The sequence below is a fragment of the Palaemon carinicauda genome, chromosome 37, assembly GCF_036898095.1.
Source record: "Palaemon carinicauda isolate YSFRI2023 chromosome 37, ASM3689809v2, whole genome shotgun sequence".
Taxonomy (NCBI): domain Eukaryota; kingdom Metazoa; phylum Arthropoda; class Malacostraca; order Decapoda; family Palaemonidae; genus Palaemon; species Palaemon carinicauda.
In genome coordinates, this window is record NC_090761.1 from 60,706,802 (window position 1) to 60,725,184 (window position 18,383).

Consider the following 18,383-nt stretch of genomic DNA (forward strand, 5'->3'; position numbering starts at 1 on the left):
AAATGCTAAGCTACAACCCTAGTTGGAAAAGCAGGATGCTATAAGCCCAGGGGCCCCAACAAGGAAATTAGCCCAGTGAGGAAAGGAAATAAGGAAAAATGAAATATTTTAAGAATAGTAACATTAAAATAAATATTTCCTACATAAACTCTAAAAACTTTAACAAAACAAGAGGAAGAGAAACTAGATAGAACAGTAGTTAGGAAAGGGGGAGGGGTAAGAAGGGTTGAATCTGTATGTGTGCATATCTAGCTAAATATGTAGCCGTCATTTTTGACGGGTCGCATACTCTTTAGAAGGAATAAAAGATAAGTCAGAAAGCCTATCCAGGAGGTGGGAATATTTGGGAAGACCCATTTTCGCAAGTTTGCTAAAAGAGGTTCTTGTTCTACATAGTTATTTGATGATGGCATTCGGTTAGGTAAATTTCGATTGTACTCTGTTAGCAGAATGCACAGCAAAATTTCGATTGTACTCTGTTAGCGAATTGTCGATTACACTCTGTTAGCAGAATAAACAGCAAAATTTCGATTGTACTCTGTTAGCTAATTGTCGATTACACTCTGTTAGCAGAATAAACAGCAAAATTTCGATTGTACTCTGTTAGCAGAATAGGCTACACAGAAAATTGTCGATTGTACTTTAGCTAAATGTTGATTGTACTGTTAGCTAAATGTCGGTTGTACTCTCTTAGCTAAACGCCGATTGTACTCTATTAGCAGAATACACAGCAAAATGTCGATTGTACTATGTTAGCTAAATATCGATTGCACTTTGTTAGCAAAATACACAGCAGAATGTCGATTGTACTGTTATATATATATATATATATATATGTGTGTGTGTGTGTGTGTGTGTGTGTATATATATATATATATATAACACACACACACATATATATATATATATATATAGTTTACATGTGTGTGTGTATTCATAGGTGAACCAGAATCCTACAAAGCTCCATTTACAAGCGAATGATTATTTTTCCTTCTTTATCGCTATAAGAGCTCAAGCATGTAGGCTAGGATTGCTATCTCAAAGGAATTTCTGCAGGACTCAGAGAGTTTCCTTAAGGCAGTAAGCTTACATTGTTCTAAATCACACGCTTTTGAGCAGTCTTTTATGCTTTTGGGGAGATGAAGGACGAGAGAGAGAGAGAGAGAGAGAGAGAGAGAGAGAGAGAGAGGTATATGTGTAACTCGTATTTTGACGTTGTTACTGTTTTGAGAATGATTTTTGGTTAATTTGTTCTCATTATTTATTTATTTCCTTATTTATTTCCTCACTGGGCTATTTTTCCCTATTGGAGCCCTTGGGCATATAGCATCTTGCTTTTCCATCTATGGTTGTAGCTTGGCTAATAATAATAATAATAATAATAATAATAATAATAATAATAATAATAATAATAATAATATCGTGTGCACATGCATGCGTATAGATCGATAGCATACGCTATCAGGTCTTCGTTTCTTTATTATTGTTATTGTTGAGTCTACAGAGTTCTTTACGACGTAGATTGATAGCTTTGAAAGCCTAATATGTAGCTTACATACAAAATCTTAGATTTTCAATTTCAAATTCAAAAAAAAAAAAAAAAATTCTTATCATGACGCCGAATTCTTAAGGGCCTTCTAATATATTTCTTATTCTATGGGACTTTTTTGGTGGCTTTTATTATATATCAATAATTTTTTCAATAAAATACTTTTATGTATTTTTATGGCTCTAAATCGATGCAGTGCATAAATGAAAATAAAACTGAATAATTAATAAAAATAAAAATGTCGAAAAAATTAAAAGAATGTAGTTCCTGGGAGTTGGTCGTGATATTTAACTAAGCACTACACACAATGGAATAGTAGTTAACTATGAACTACAAAAATCATGATTACGAGAATATGGTAATTGTACTAATCTATAATGAATTCATGACCTCTAAACACTAATAATGAATTTGAAATTTATATAGGTTTAACGCAAATGACCTACAATACCGTGGAATATAGATGTTCGCAACTTTCTTTCCTTTTAGTGTTGAATCTTAAAACTATTCCTTGAGAACAAGGAATATGCAAAAATAGCACTGCAACCTTTAAGATTGAGAAATTGATATATAATACAATTCAGATAAACAAATTCTGTTCTTGGATTAAAGTAAATTTGAGATTATATTATACAACCTATAATAAATAGGTTACATATGTCACTGAATCAATTAAAACACAATTAGGAGAGGAACTTTATGAAATAATTATATATGATATATTCCCATGTAGAATGAATGACGGTGTAATTAATTGTAAATCATCAGTGAAAAGGGACATTAGCATTGGGTGGACTCTAAACATCAGTTATGACAATTTAAAGCTTGAAACATCATGGGGGGGATGTCAGATGCAGGCCATGATAATATCATGGTTTTTCTCACAACTTTTAAGACTAATAAACATTTTGCGGATATGATATACTGTATATGTTTATACATATACACATGCACAAATACATTTATACAGCATACATATATAACATATACACATATAAAAATATGCATATACACATATACATATACAAACACATACATAAATGTATATACATATACATATATACACTCATATATGCATATACACATACACATATACATATACAAATATACACATACATATACATATACAAACACATACATATAGATATACAAACACATACATAAATGTATATACATATACACACAAATACACAGACACAGACACATTCACATATATATACATATACATACATACACTCATATATGCATATACACATACACATATACATATACAGATATACACCTACACATATACATATACAAATATACACTTACACAAACAAACACATACAAATACACAAACACATACATATATACATACTCACATACATATATATACACATACATACACACATTAATATATATATATATATATATATAATATATATATACATATATACATATATATATATATATATATATGTATATACAGTATGTGTATGTATATATATATATATATATATAAGTATGTATGGAATGTCATCTAACATTATAACAGTATGCTCTTAAATACAATTTCCTCACTACAGATTTTAGAGCAATTATGATTTAGAAAAATCACCGGTAATTGTAACGCTTGATCATTGACCAAAATCTTCATTTCCATGTAAGATGTCCACTCACACCTTCAGTGACTGTGCCAGATGCCTGTGGCAAAAGAACTAGTACCAAAACCAAAATTTTATCACAGATTTTTGTATACGATTCATCAATACATTTTCTTATCAGGTTTTCTTTTCTTAAATATCATGCCACCTCCTGTCTTATTCCATTTTAACATGTAATGCAATTGATTACCGATCTTTTACCTGCACAGCCTTATATTGTGTGCTTGATGGGTCCTACTACACAAGGCACCTTGCCTGAAGCAAGGCTTAAGACTATTGCTGCTTATTGATGCCTTAACTCGGGATTAACAAAATACTGTACTAGGTATTGCAATTTCCATGTTAAAAATCATGTCACCTTAGGAGATTAATCACTTTGAGCCTATTCTGGTTATGTAAGAAATGTGATCACATCATCAAAATGTTGACTGAATGGTACATCTTGATTGCAGGTATAAGCTCAAAGATGTTCCAATGACATAAGCCACTATTTTTTTAATTTATTCCAAGTTGTCAGTACTGTAATAGTTGCAAACAGTTTGGACCATTGAAGTACCATGGTTAACAATCCCATGGGCTCCCATTGCACGAAGGGAATGGGGCTACTGTATTGCACGAAGGGAATGGGGCTATTGCACGAAGGGAATGGGGCTGCAATAATGCTTTACTTCCTGGAAACCATACTTCATCAAAACATTATTTTTTACTATCTCCAATATGGAAGCTCTTCAGTTTAAACAAGTCACATAATAACAAGCTCAAGATCTACATGAATGCTCAGAAATTTTCAATTTCAGATTGAAACAAGACTAAAATAGAGCCTTTAAATACTGTATGCAGCCCCAAGACTATACAATAATCTCCCACTAGACATCCAAAAGACTGAAGATATTAAGTCTTTCAAGAGGAAACTGTAGACTTTTTTTGGCCTCTTAAGTGCTTTGATAGTGTGGATTTGATGATAAATGGGCAATGTGCGGTGTGAAATGTTGAATGCTTTCGAATGAACACGATAAAATGACTGAGGAGGTCCTGTAGAGTAGGGTTCCCCTGTTGTATACGACCAGAAAAGCAGCCCTTAAAGAATGTAAAGTAACCAAGTGTAAGGGACTGTTTCCTTCCAGTAATTAGGTTGTGTAGTTATGATTATTTCTACCATACTCGTGGCAAAATTTTCACATTTCATTTGTACCTCTAAACCCCGAGTAGAACAATGCACGTCAGTCAATTTATTTACCATAATGACATTAAAAAATCTGTGGTTAAAATCTTGGCCAACTAGGAAAAAGAATAAAATATTACCAATTCCATGGAAATAAAAAAAAAGATGAGAATTGTTGGCACTTTCTGTCACAAGCAAAAACTAAAATCTATTCATTATTGGTTGAGTGATGCGTGCAGGCAGGAGTACCATAATAGAACAGACTAAGTGCAACATGTGGAAATAAATTCTCTATTGGTAATTTATTTGAAGTTGCCTACAAGCAATTAGTTTATTATTTAACAAATAAAATTTTGATATTTTTTAATTCTAGAAATGACTTGCCTAATCTTTGATAGAAAAAAATAAATCCTCTATTTTTGGGTAGAGTATATGTAGCAGCAAATACTATTGGGACAGTAACTGGGAGAGAGGATGAGAGGAGCAAAATCAACCAAATCAGCAATGGAAACTTGGCCAATCTCCTTGATGAAGTAGCAGATGACATTGAAGATAATTTCAGCAACAGGAATAGACACCATAATGACAGCAAAAAGTAATGAATACTGTATATGGCAGACAAAACCAATGGCATATGGACATCAGATACATGTGGCATAGAAGCCAGTGTACAATAGCAGCCACCATTGGATCAACACACTTGGGCCTTACAGACACTGTACAAGCAGAACATGAATTAGGAACTTCCACCGGATTAAGGAACTACTGCAGGCAGGGTAAGGATCCCATGGAGAGTAACAGCAAGCAGTCAGGAGGATGTTCATACAGTACCAGATGAAACTGCAACAGATGGAATGCTAAGTGGCATGAGAGCAATAAGCCATCCCTAGGAGACCAAGGTCCAGAGAATATAAAGCTGATCTTGTATCTGATTGACAATGGCAAAACAGATATCAGTACAAACAACTTGGAGTACAAAGACAGTATTTGCAAGCACATGTTTAGTGGTTGTATATCACGCAAAGGAGCCACGTCAAGCAACATATGTGTGCAATGTCCTCTTGTACAGTAACGAGACAAAGTATGTACAGAAACAAGAATGACAAGATAAAGCAAGAACTGACAGAACAGCTGATATAGCAGAAACAGGCAGACCGACCAGGAATTGCAAGTGCACAAATAAACTACAGCTGCCAGAATAGAAACTATGGAAACAGTAACAGGCAAAACAGGAGGCGTAAATCCAGAAAAAGAAGCTACAGCGGTAATAAGTGTGATTACGTACTAATGCTTAGCAGGAGCTGCATTCACATGAATGGTTACAACAGCAGTTGAAGGACCATAATGTGTAGCAATTCAGGAGCTTTATATGCAAGAACAACTTAGGTGACCATGGAACAGATATTGGTGCAGCATTAACAGCAAATGCTCTGGAGCAGCTAAGCCAGTTATCTGTGAAATATAAAAAGCAGTAGTGAGACCAGTTACTGGTACAACACAAACAACAGGGGCAGCAATGAAAGTCCCCCCCGGACAACAGGAACCACACAACCAGTCATAGTAACGACAAAATGCTGTTGAGAAGCAGGATCATTCACATGAAGAGAAGACCATTCCCATTCACAAAGCAACAGAAAGAGCAAGACAAAGTAGAAGCATTTTCTGTTGCTTAAGCATTTAGAGTCAAGATTTACACTAGTAGTAATAATAGTGGCTGCATCAATTTCCACAACAGCTAATAAGCATCGACAATTTAGACTGATTACATTGTTGGGTTTGTCCTGAAACTACCAGATACATTTGATAAACCATTAAATCTAATTCTTTATATTCAAGACAGCATTGACAGATATAACTCTGAAACTGTTTAAATTTATTTTATTGCTAACTTTGACTTGGTTACCTATACAGTATTTCTCTGAGAAGTGATGTTTTAAATGTGGATGGCCATTGATAACTATAAACTCGAAGGTGATCAGAAACAGACTTCGTAGTGAGCCGACATTTAACTAAGTGTGGTGTTTCTTAGTGTAACATTTTGAAGCCTTTTTATTTTCTAGGCTTTACAAGTGATGTTGTCTTTTGTCAAGAAAGTATAGTACATTAAGTAGACATAAGAACTCTTACAACAGCTTTGCTGGTACACTTGACAAAATTAATTTTCTACTATTCACTTTTCTGAGACTGGGCAACCATATCATGTCGAAAGGTGTCACATCACTCCTCTTATTTGTGTTGATCTCTTTTTAACTTTAGATTTTCCTTTGTAAGTCAATATTTCTTTGTTCACCTTATTTTTGTTGTAATACTTTGATTCCTCTTATCTCATGTGAGCATTCGATTCTTTCACAAATTGTTTTATGCAAATTAATGGTCATATATGTTGATTCCATATGAGATTTCTACATTTTGAATAACAAAAATATTAATAAACAATAGGTCAATACACCAATCTACAGTACCTATGAAGATGGGATGATTTTCTTTACTAATTTAAGACAAAAATTATTACTTGATCCTTGTCCTCTGGCTACCCTTTACTGTACAAATACCTTAAATGGATACGACTTGATTATGAATCTTAGGCCCACGGCAAGATAACACTCAAGATATTCAATCCTCTAACAAAAACTAACCATGTGTAAGAAAACATCATTTACATGTGAATTTATTGCACCTTTAATAATTAAAAAGATTAAGAAACAGTTAGTGACTTTATTATTTCAACTGCAATAGTTAATTAGTGACATTAACTCACATTGTTAAAAACACTGATTATACTGTAGAACATAAAATTCCTCGTACTGTATACATAATGAAAATGATTATATAACTAAACAATGAAAGCACCATAGCTTCAGAGTACAAACCTTATTTTTGTAACTGAAAAAATAGTTGCAAAATAAATTTCATTCTGCAAGGCATAAGAATTGCAATAAACTTTCAACTATTGTACTGCTAAAGGCAATTATAAGGCACAATGTTTATATCTAAGGTACACTTCATTACTGATAAACAATATAAAGGAAATAATAACTTACATGAATGAATTTGAAACTTTGCTTAACACTTTTCATGAGAGAAGTACTTCCTTATTAGCTTTTTTGATTCTGTGTCTAAAAGGTCATTTCAATATAATTTTACTCTATATCACAAATTTAATTTTCAATACTTCCACAAATGGCCTTGTTAGGTAATAACAGAATGCTAATATTAAAATTACTTCTTCTTATACCTCCGAGTCTGTAAGGAAATTCAAATGTACAGTCTCAATCATGGGATAAAAGTGACAATGCCACCCCTGGCACCTCGCTTCACGGTAAGAATTGTGCAAAACTAATTAAACTAAGAAGGTTAAGAGCAAACTATGAACAAATTCATTAATGCATAACATTCCACATTAAAAAATCAAAACATTAATCGAATAAAATTTTGATGAAAAAATGAGATTCTTTTACACATTCCTTATAACTTCTATCAGAAGCAAATAGACTCTTTTAATTTCATTTACAAAATTGGACCCCAAACTCTTAACTGCACAAGCACTAATGGCCTTCCTTGCAAAACAACAATCGTAATTGAAAAGATTTCAGTTCTGGAACCTTTAATCATGGCCTGAGACACATTTAAAATGCATAATTAAATTCTTTAAAGGCACAAAGCTATATAGCACCAAATCTTTCCAACAGAATCAGTGTCCAATAAAAAGGAAAACTTGAGGAAATTCCATTTGACAAAACTACAATATAGACAACACTGCTTTTCATTTGGTCTGTGATTTACACCTTCACAAGTCAATGCTTAAACCTCTTACATAGTACAAGCAAATTCAGAACTAGTCTCTTACCAATTTGTTACCCGAGCTTTATTTCAGCTCCCAGGACAAACCAAAAACTTTTGTTTAGCATTAAATATTTGCGAGTATGAGACAAGGGAGTAATACGGAAAGTGACGCTCACGATACTGTAAAAATAATGCTTTTGTGCTTTTAGGAGTATAAATCTTGCCATTGTGCATGAAATGTAGAATGAAACAAGATATCTACCTAAAATTTACAACACTATTTACATTTGTGAAAATAGTAATGATCTTTACTTTTCTTGTTATCTTGTATCCCTAAACACTGTATGTAATAAACATGTCTCAGTTTGATTATTCTGAATGTGCAACTCTTGCTTAAAAGGTACTGTATTAAAATCATTACCAATATACCTTTTTGAGACAAAATGTAAGTATGCACAATTGCCTCAAGAGGATTTAACCTGAAACTTTTATAAGTTCACTGCCATAAATGAAGCATTGACAACATTTGAAACAAAAGCATAAATCCATAACAATAGAATCAACATTACATATTAGATTTACTTTAATGATAATAGATAAATCTCTCAGGATTACATCAACCTATTATTGTATTTTATCAATCGCCTATATTTATAGCAAGAACAATTGGTCTCACGTAAGTATTTCAGTGACGTAGCATACCTTGTAGTTTGCCCTAGGTTTCCTATAAAGTCTGCAATCTATTTCATAACAATATAAATAGCTATAGTATACTGTAGTAGTTATACTTTGGCACATAATTCTAAACAGATTAATATCTAAATCTATATTCAACACCCCATGTAATAAATACAACACACTGGCACAAATAAAGTAAAAATAAAGACAGATTTTGTAAAAAGAAATTAAAACAAAAAAGAATTGTGATCATATAATCATCTTTGCCACATGAGATTCTTTAAAGCTGTATTTATATGCAACCATGAAGAACAATACCTGTAAATCTAATTACTTTGCATTTTACAGTCAAAGTATTTGTAATCATTGTAGCCAACAAGACGAACATAAAAAGCTGAACACCATTTTGAAACAGCTGATAGCATTTGTCAGTGTAAGACTTTTATTAAGATATATCAATGTGAATGAATAATATCATGAACAATACACTTATTAGTTATCAAAATTCTCTAGTGCACAATATATTTCACTGATATAAGTAACTGTTAGAGCACTAATGTTAACTTTGGTAAGTAATGATACTAAATTTATTTTTTTCAATAAACATAAACCTACAGTATTAATCAATCCACTGATGGAAACACATTAACCTATAATTAGACTGCATAAACAAATTTGGCATAAAAAGCTTCTGTTGCAGTTTTTCTCTCTGAATTGAAAAGTAGCAAATGAATATTACAGAAAGATTTGCTTATAAAGTTAACGAATTTAGTACAAATTGCAACGTCATTAAAGCATGAAAATAACATGTTCGATAAAGTAGGTAAGCCATCATAGATACTGTAAAGTTTTTGCTATTAAGGTATCCTGAAGGGTGTTGTCTCCATTTGTAAATTAATTCTGTATGGGCCTTCCTCCACGAGCCTGAACCTCATGCTGGCGTTTCAGACGCTTCTTCAACTCCTGAGGGAACCTCTCATAGCATTTCTTGCAAATCTGAAAAAAAAAAAAATAAAAATGACAATGAATTTAGAATTAAACTAATGTACATTTCTAGCGTCAAGATATCCACATGATATCTACCAAATCTAAGAGACTAAAAGGGCCAATGCCTTGCTAATGAAACAAACAAAACAAATACAAAAAGGGGAAAAACTTACTGGCTTTTGATCAAATTCAAAGAACTTTGTTTTCTGAGTCATTTTGGTATCACATAAAGCACAGGCAAAGTGATGAGTGCACCATGCCTTATTCAGAGCCATCACCACTGTAAAAGATATAAGAAGATTAATAGTCAAATACCTTTAATAAGATTTATTACAATTTAACGTAGAAAAAAGACTTGATAAAAACTGCTATATGAAAAATTAAAATACATGTGTTTTATTAATAAACAGAAGGAACAAAAGTGCTGACATCTATTGCCATACAACTGATCACCGAGTGATAAATTGTTTATACAATCTTAAACATTCAATAATGAAAATCTATATACAATCCACTAAGGATGTTTTGGCAATCTGTGATTTTCAAGTTTTCAATTATAGTATTTATCATCTTTAAAACCTGACAGAATAACACCATTTTATGAGCTTCGGGATACAAAATTCCTAACATTAGTCAGTGGTCTATCAAGTGATCATTCATTACCGCTCACAATAGAACATTGTTGAAGTTGTAATTTTACAAGAAATCTTATAAAGTTTGATACATAAGACTTCAGCTTATAAAATCATTTATAGTAAGAGATACAAAATCAAATTTTACCTGGATATTCACTCGTACACATACAGTTACAGTCTAATGAAAAATATAACTAAATTGGCATCACTACACACACACTCTCACAGAGTAAAGTAGGAACTAGTTAAAGTCCCCCTCAATCATTTAAGTTTTCAATTACACCCACTAAGCTTCAACAATTTACATGCTTATATAACTCTAATTTTTGCATTTCTGTTAATCAAATTTTCATAGTTAATTACCTTATTTACTTTATACAATTTTCTTACATTTGAATGATTATGTGCACATGTACTGTAAATACTGTAAGTTATTCTTTTAAGATAAATATTCTTATTCTTTATTAGATAGGAACTTATTCTCATTAACCCAGTCATAGAGCAACAAATACCTATACTTGATGAAATTGTTTATTAAACAAAACATTCTAAGGTCTAAACACTCACCATCACCATAGATGACTGCATTACAAACAAAGCACAAGTTTCCAAACAACTCATGGTAATGAGTTTCACAATAGGCAAGACCTTTTCGCTCATAATGGCGATTTCCCATAAATGGTTTTTCACATTTAGCACACACAAAATGCTCCACATGCCAATGTTTGCCTAAGGCAGTGACCACACGTTCTTCGATGGGGCGTCGACAGGCTCCACAAATTGGTATACCCATTTTGTCATGGCATCGTAGGCAATACAATTCATTCTGAGAGTAGAGAGATACAAAAAGCCTTCAATTAATAGAGATGTTATAGAACTTTTGGATAAAAATTTGATAGGCAAAAATATTAGTTACCGTAATCAGCCTTGTTACACATTGATGTAAGAATGCTTAAACTTATAAGAACCTGTTCAAAAATAGAGCATTCCCAAAACTACGGTACTTTGGCAACCTCAAAGGTTGTTACACAAATGGGACAGTACTGTCCCACCTGTATTACAGTCCCAATCTGGCTCCCTTAGACTCCTTAGCACAAGGAGAACCTTAAGAGGCAAGTGTTTTGATGATACAAGGTAGAAGATGCTATCAGAAACTTGGCCAGGAAGTACCTTGAGAGTTTTTCCATACAAATTTGAATCGGGTTCAAAAGTGGTGAAAATGTATCACTATAAATGGAAAATATTTTTAATACCCAGTTACTCTAAAATGGTATGCAGTAAACAACTTTGACCTAACAGGCATTATCTCTGGTATCTAACACCAGTACAACTATGAACAAATGCAAATAAGTTTTCATTAAATAAAAAACTAAAACAGACTGACATTAGCACTTGAAGGAAGCTAATGAAATAAATATATTTAGAATGTTTAAATATGAATACAATATTTCTATCCATTTACATGAATAATTAAAATATCCATCAACAAAACTGAAACACTTAAATACAATTACATAGTAGTAAATTTCCTGTGCAAGCAGTGAAGTAATGAGTACAAAAGTCAGTAATGCAGAGTTTTAATCATAACTTACTTAGGTGCTCATTGTGAAGAACTTATAGCCTTCTAACAAGACATTATTCAATAATACAAATCAATGTAGATGAATTGTCTTACCATATCATTGGCAGTATACCCAGGCCTACTCTTCACCTCTCTTGCATCAGCTGTCAATTCAATACCACATGAAGCACAGTTGAAGTGATAAGGATGGAAAGTGTCTCCACGCCAACGTAAGGGCTGTCCATCAATGGTTGAGCTGGAAATATATGATATTTAGTCCATTAATTGTTGAAAATGGATCCTGAACTCAATCGGAGCAGGTTCTAAATTTTATGAATACATTTTTTTTTATAATTTTCAAAATTCAAATTTAACTAAGCCATAAAATTAAAGAAAATGTTATTTTTATTATAAAATAAATTTTTGAATATACTTACCCGGTGATTATAATAGCTGCAACTCTGTTGCTCGACAGAAAACTCTACGGAAGAAATTCGCCAGCGATCGCTATACAGGTTGCGGGTGTGCCCAACAGCGCCATCTGTCGTCCAAGTACCCAGTACTCAATGTAAACAAAGAACTCAATTTTCTCCTCGGTCCACTGCGTCTCTATTGGGGAGGAAGGGAGGGTCCTTTAATTTATAATCACCGGGTAAGTATATTCAAAAATTTATTTTATTATAAAAATAACATTTTTCAATATTTAACTTAGCCGGTGATTATAATAGCTGATTCACACCCAGGGGGGTGGGTAGAGACCAGCATTATATGTTTACATTATTATGAGCTAAGAATTTTTATTTCATTTTAGAAGTTATCAAAATAACAAAAACAAAATAAATAGGTACCTGGTAAGGAAGTCGACTTGAACAATTACTCTGCCTTTTTAAGTACGTCTTCCTTACGGAGCCTCGCGATCCTCTCAGGATGCTGAGCGATCCCTAGGATCTGAAGTATCAAGGGTTGCAACCCATACAACAGGACCTCATCAAAACCCCTAATCTAGGCGCTTCTCAAGAAATGACTTTGACCACCCGCCAAATCAACCAGGATGCGAAAGGCTTCTTAGCCTTCCGGACAACCCAAAAAACAACAATAAAAACATTTCAAGAGAAAGATTAAAAAGGTTATGGAATTAGGGAATTGTAGTGGTTGAGCCCTCACCCACTACTGCACTCGCTGCTACGAATGGTCCCAGAGTGTAGCAGTCCTCGTAAAGAGACTGGACATCCTTAAGATAAAAAGACGCGAACACTGACTTGCTTCTCCAATAGGTTGCGTCCATTATACTTCGCAGAGATCTATTTTGTTTAAAGGCCACGGAAGTTGCGACAGCTCTAACTTCATGTGTCCTTACCCTCAGCAAAGCTTGGTCTTCCTCATTCAGATGGGAATGAGCTTCTCGTATTAACAGTCTGATAAAATAGGATAAGGCATTCTTTGACATAGGCAAAGATGGTTTCTTAACTGAACACCATAAAGCTTCAGACGGGCCTCTTAAAGGTTTAGTTCGTTTTAAATAGAACTTAAGAGCTCTGACAGGGCATAAGACTCTTTCTAGTTCATTTCCAACCATATTCGATAAGCTTGGAATATCGAACGATTTTGGCCAAGGTCGAGAAGGTAGCTCGTTTTTGGCTAGAAAACCAAGTTGTAGAGAACATGTAGCCGTTTCAGATGAGAAACCTATGTTCTTGCTGAAGGCATGAATCTCACTGACTCTTTTAGCTGTGGCTAGGCAAACCAGGAAAAGAGTCTTTAAGGTGAGATCTTTCAGGGAGGCTGATTGTAGCGGCTCGAACCTGTCTGACATGAGGAATCTTAGTACCACGTCTAAATTCCAACCAGGTGTAACCAAACGACGCTCCTTCGTGGTCTCAAAAGACTTAAGGAGGTCCTGTAGATCTTTATTGTTGGAAAGATCTAAGCCTCTGTGACGGAAGACTGATGCCAACATGCTTCTGTAACCCTTGATAGTGGGAGCTGAAAGAGATCGTTCTTTCCTCAGATATAAGAGGAAGTCAGCTATTTGAGTTACAGAGGTACTGGTCGAGGATACTGATACTGACTTGCACCAGTCTCGGAAGACTTCCCACTTCGATTGGTAGACTCTAAGGGTGGATGTTCTCCTTGCTCTAGCAATCGCTCTGGCTGCCTCCTTCGAAAAGCCTCTAGCTCTCGAGAGTCTTTCGATAGTCTGAAGGCAGTCAGACGAAGAGCGTGGAGGCCTTGGTGTACCTTCTTTACGTGTGGCTGACGTAGAAGGTCCACCCTTAGGGGAAGTGTTCTGGGAACGTCTACTAGCCATCGAAGTACCTCGGTGAACCATTCTCTCGCGGGCCAGAGGGGAGCAACTAGCGTCAACCTTGTCCCTTCGTGAGAGGCGAACTTCTGCAGTACCTTGTTGACAATCTTGAACGGAGGGAATGCATATAGATCTAGATGAGACCAATCTAGGAGAAAGGCATCTATATGAACTGCTGCTGGGTCCGGGATTGGTGAGCAATAAATTAGGAGCCTCTTGGTCATCGAGGTTGCGAAGAGATCTATGGTCGGCTGGCCCCAGGTGGCCCAAAGACTCTTGCATACACCCTTGTGGAGGGTCCATTCTGTTGGAAGAATTTGTCCCTTCCGACTGAGGCAATCTGCCATGACATTCAAGTTGCCTTGGATGAACCTCGTAAGTAGCGATATGTTTAGATCTTTTGACCAGGTGAGGAGGTCCCTTGCGATCTCGTACAGCGTCAGTGAGTGGGTCCCTCCTTGCTTGGAGATGTACGCCAAAGCCGTGGTGTTGTCCGAGTTCACCTCCACCACTTTGCCTTGAAGGAGAGACCTGAAGCTTTTCAAGGCCAGATGTACTGCCAGTAGCTCCTTGCAGTTGATATGCATTGTCCTTTGACTCGAGTTCCATATTCCCGAGCATTCCCGACCGTCTAATGTCGCGCCCCAGCCTACGTCCGATGCGTCCGAGAAGAGAACGTGGTTGGGAGTCTGAACAGCCAGGGGCAGACCCTCTCTGAGGTTGATACTATCCTTCCACCATGTCAGGCAAGACTTCATCTTCTCGGAAATGGGAATCGAGACCGCTTCTAGCGTCTTGTCCTTTTTCCAGTGAAATGCTAGGCGATATTGAAGAGGACGGAGGTGTAGTCTTCCTAATGCTACGAACTGTTCCAGGGATGATAGCGTCCCTATCAGACTCATCCACTGCCTGACTGAACATCGCTCCTTCTTCAGCATGTTCTGGATGCATAACAGGGCTTGGCTTGTTCTGGGGGCCGACGGAAAAGCCCGAAAAGCTAGACTGTGAATCTCCATCCCTAAATACACAATAGTTTGGGATGGGACTACTCGAGACTTTTCTATATTGACAAGGAGACCCAATTCCTTGGTCAGATCTAGAGTCCACTTTAGATCCTTCAGACAGCGACGACTAGAAGAAGCTCTGAGAAGCCAGTCGTCCAAGTAGAGGGAGGCTCGGATATCCGCTAAATGAAGGAATTTGGCTACATTCCTCATCAGCCTCGTAAACACAAGAGGAGCTGTGCTTAGGCCAAAGCACAGGGCTTGAAACTGGTAGACAACCTTTTCGTAAACGAATCTCAGAAAAGGTTGGGAGTCCGGGTGGATGGGGACGTGGAAGTAGGCGTCCCTTAGGTCTAACGAGACCATCCAGTCTTCCCTTCTGACCGCTGCTAGAACCGACTTTGTGGTCTCCATGGAGAACGTCTGCTTTGTGACAAAGACATTCAGCGCACTGACGTCTAGCACCGGCCTCCACCCTCCTGTCTTCTTTGCCACTAAGAAGAGACGGTTGTAGAAGCCCGGGGTTTGATGGTCCAGGACTTTGACTACCGCTCCCTTTTCTAGTAAGAGAGACACTTCCTGTTTCAATGCTCGTCTCTTGTCTTCCTCTCTGTACCTGGGGGAGAGATCGATGGGAGATGTTGCTAGAGGGGGTTTTCGTACAAACGGGATCTTGTACCCCTCTCTGAGCAACTTCACAGATTGTACATCTGCGCCTCTTCTCTCCCAGGTCTGCCAGAAGTTCTTGAGTCTGGCTCCCACTGCTGTCTGAAGAAGCTGGCAGTCAGACTCTGCCTTTAAAGGACTTGGTTCCTTTCTTCTTTCCACGTCTCCCTTCGGCACGAGCACCTCCTCTGCTGGAGGCTCTGCCACGAAAGGGCGGAATAAATCGGGACGCTGGAGTGTCCATCCTTGGTCTAGCTGACAAGGTAGGCAAAGGGGTGGCTTTGCGAGCAGAGGACGCAACCAGATCATGAGTATCCTTCTGTATCAAAGAAGCAGCAATCTCCTTAATCAAGTCCTCTGGAAAGAGGCACTTGGAAAGAGGAGCAAACAGAAGTTCGGATCTTTGGCAAGGTGTAACTCCAGCTGACAGGAAAGAGCAAAGGTTCTCACGCTTCTTGAGGACTCCGGACACGAAAGATGCAGCAAGCTCATTAGATCCATCACGTACGGCCTTGTCCATGCAGGACATGATGAGCAATGAAGTCTCCTTCTCTGTCGGAGAGATCTTCCTGCTTAGAGCTCCCAGACACCAGTCTAAAAAGTTGAAGACCTCGAAGGCTCTAAATATCCCTTTCAAAAGGTGGTCCAGGTCCGAAGATGACCAACATATCTTTGAGCGTCTCATGGCTAGCCGGCGGGGAGAGTCTACAAGACTTGAGAAGTCGCCCTGGGCAGAGGCAGGAACTCCCAAGCCGAGAACTTCTCCCGTGGCATACCAGACGCTCGATCTAGAAGAGAGTCTAGCAGGGGGAAACGTAAAGGCTGTCTTCCCTAGACTCTTTTTGGACTGCATCCATTCTCCTATCACTCGTAAAGCTCTCTTGGACGAGCGTGCGAGGACGAGTCTAGTAAAGGCAGGCGAGGATGACGGCATACCTAAAACAAACTCTGACGGAGGAGAGCGCGGAGCCACAGACACAAACTGGTCCGGAAACATCTCTTTGAACAGTGCTAAAACCTTCCTAAAGTCCAAAGAGGGTTGCGTAGACTTAGGCTCGTCAAGATCCGAATGTGGTTCATCTACGTGAGCAGCACCATCATCATCAGAAAGACCATCATCCGAGTATTGAGGAGGAAGCGGCAATGGAGTAGGTAACGGCTGGTTAGCTGAGTCCGGTCGCACGGGTGCATGCGTGACTGAGCCGGACGCAACGTCATGGAACTGTTGCCCAGTCTGTGAGCTGGCAACAACCATAGCAGCGCGGGGACGCACAGCGTCTACTCCAGACTGTCTAGCCTGATGTGGGTGAGCAGTGGCAACCACACTGGGTTGCGGAGGTTGACGCACCGCGTCAAAACAAAACAACTCTGACGGTTGTTGTACCTCACGAACGTCAACGGAAGGCTCCGTGCGTCGCTGAACGTCAACATGCGGCTGGCAGGGCACACTGGAACGCATGGGTGGCGGGACTCTCTCAACTGGAGTGCGCAAGAAGGTCGCCTCAGCGTCCACAGGACGCACAACCGAGTGTGTGATTGGTTGTAGGCAAGAGGCTGTACTAGCTGGTGCAGCAGCAACCTTCTCCGCACGCAAGTCCTGCATCAGAGACGTTAATTGGCACTGCATGCTCTGCAGCAAAGACCACTTAGGGTCTGCAGGAGCAGGTGCGGCGACAGACGGTGTAACTGTCTGAGGCGGTACCGCTTTACCTCTCTTAGGAGGTGAGCAGTCATCTGATGACTGCAGCGAGTCCGAACTGACCCAGTGGCTACAACTGGGCCGTTGGACTTGCGCGGAAGGGACCGACTTGCGCTTCAACGGTCGTGAGACCTTGGTCCATGGTTTCTTGCGAGAAACCTCTTCCGCAGACGAGGTATAAATGGGCTCTCTCGTCTTTGTGTGGTGGGGGCGATCTTGGGTAGATACGCCCGAAACCACAGAGGGAACGTCTGTTCGCTGATTAAAGCCTCTCGAACCCATTTGTCGTACGACATTGCTTCTCCCCTGGACTTGGGAGCTTGCAAGAGGTCCCGGACTAGGAGGACGACAGGCACGAACAGACGAACCCTCAAGCGCAACACTATCCACAACACTATCACTCACTTTGTCACTTCCCACTGCACTTTTACACTTCAGCTCCTTGACATCTGCCATGAGCTGATTACGGTCACTAGCCAGTGACTCAACTCTCTCACCCAGAGCTTGGATGGCACGCATCATATCAGCCATCGAAGGTTCCTGAGTGCCAGAAGGGGGGTTAGGAGCAACCACTACAGGGGAAGGAATAGGTTGTGGGGCATGAGGAGAGGAAATGTCAATAGATCGAGAGGAACTTCTCCTAACTCTATCTCTCTCTAGCCTACGTGTATATTTTTGGAATTCGATAAAATCGAATTCCGAAAGCCC

General features: G+C 37.9%; 1 protein-coding gene and 1 long non-coding RNA gene across 4 annotated transcripts in view; one reads left to right on the plus strand and one right to left on the minus strand.

Moving 5' to 3' along the window:
• LOC137629721 (uncharacterized) overlaps positions 1-6,961 on the plus strand; it is a 133,575-nt gene extending 126,614 nt beyond the window's left edge. The window contains exon 3 of the long non-coding RNA XR_011041592.1: positions 4,756-6,961. This is a non-coding gene — a long non-coding RNA (uncharacterized lncRNA). The remainder of the gene's footprint in view (positions 1-4,755) is intronic.
• A 50-nt stretch (positions 6,962-7,011) lies between these two features.
• stck (LIM zinc finger domain containing stck) overlaps positions 7,012-18,383 on the minus strand; it is a 58,802-nt gene continuing 47,430 nt past the window's right edge. For all 3 annotated transcript variants that reach the window (XM_068361287.1, XM_068361286.1, XM_068361285.1), the window contains 4 exons: positions 12,116-12,257; positions 11,008-11,266; positions 9,979-10,085; positions 7,012-9,814 (listed from right to left, as the gene is read on the minus strand). In XM_068361287.1, the coding sequence (XP_068217388.1) occupies positions 9,713-9,814; positions 9,979-10,085; positions 11,008-11,266; positions 12,116-12,257 (610 nt within the window). In that variant the 3' untranslated portion in view covers positions 7,012-9,712. The remainder of the gene's footprint in view (positions 9,815-9,978; positions 10,086-11,007; positions 11,267-12,115; positions 12,258-18,383) is intronic.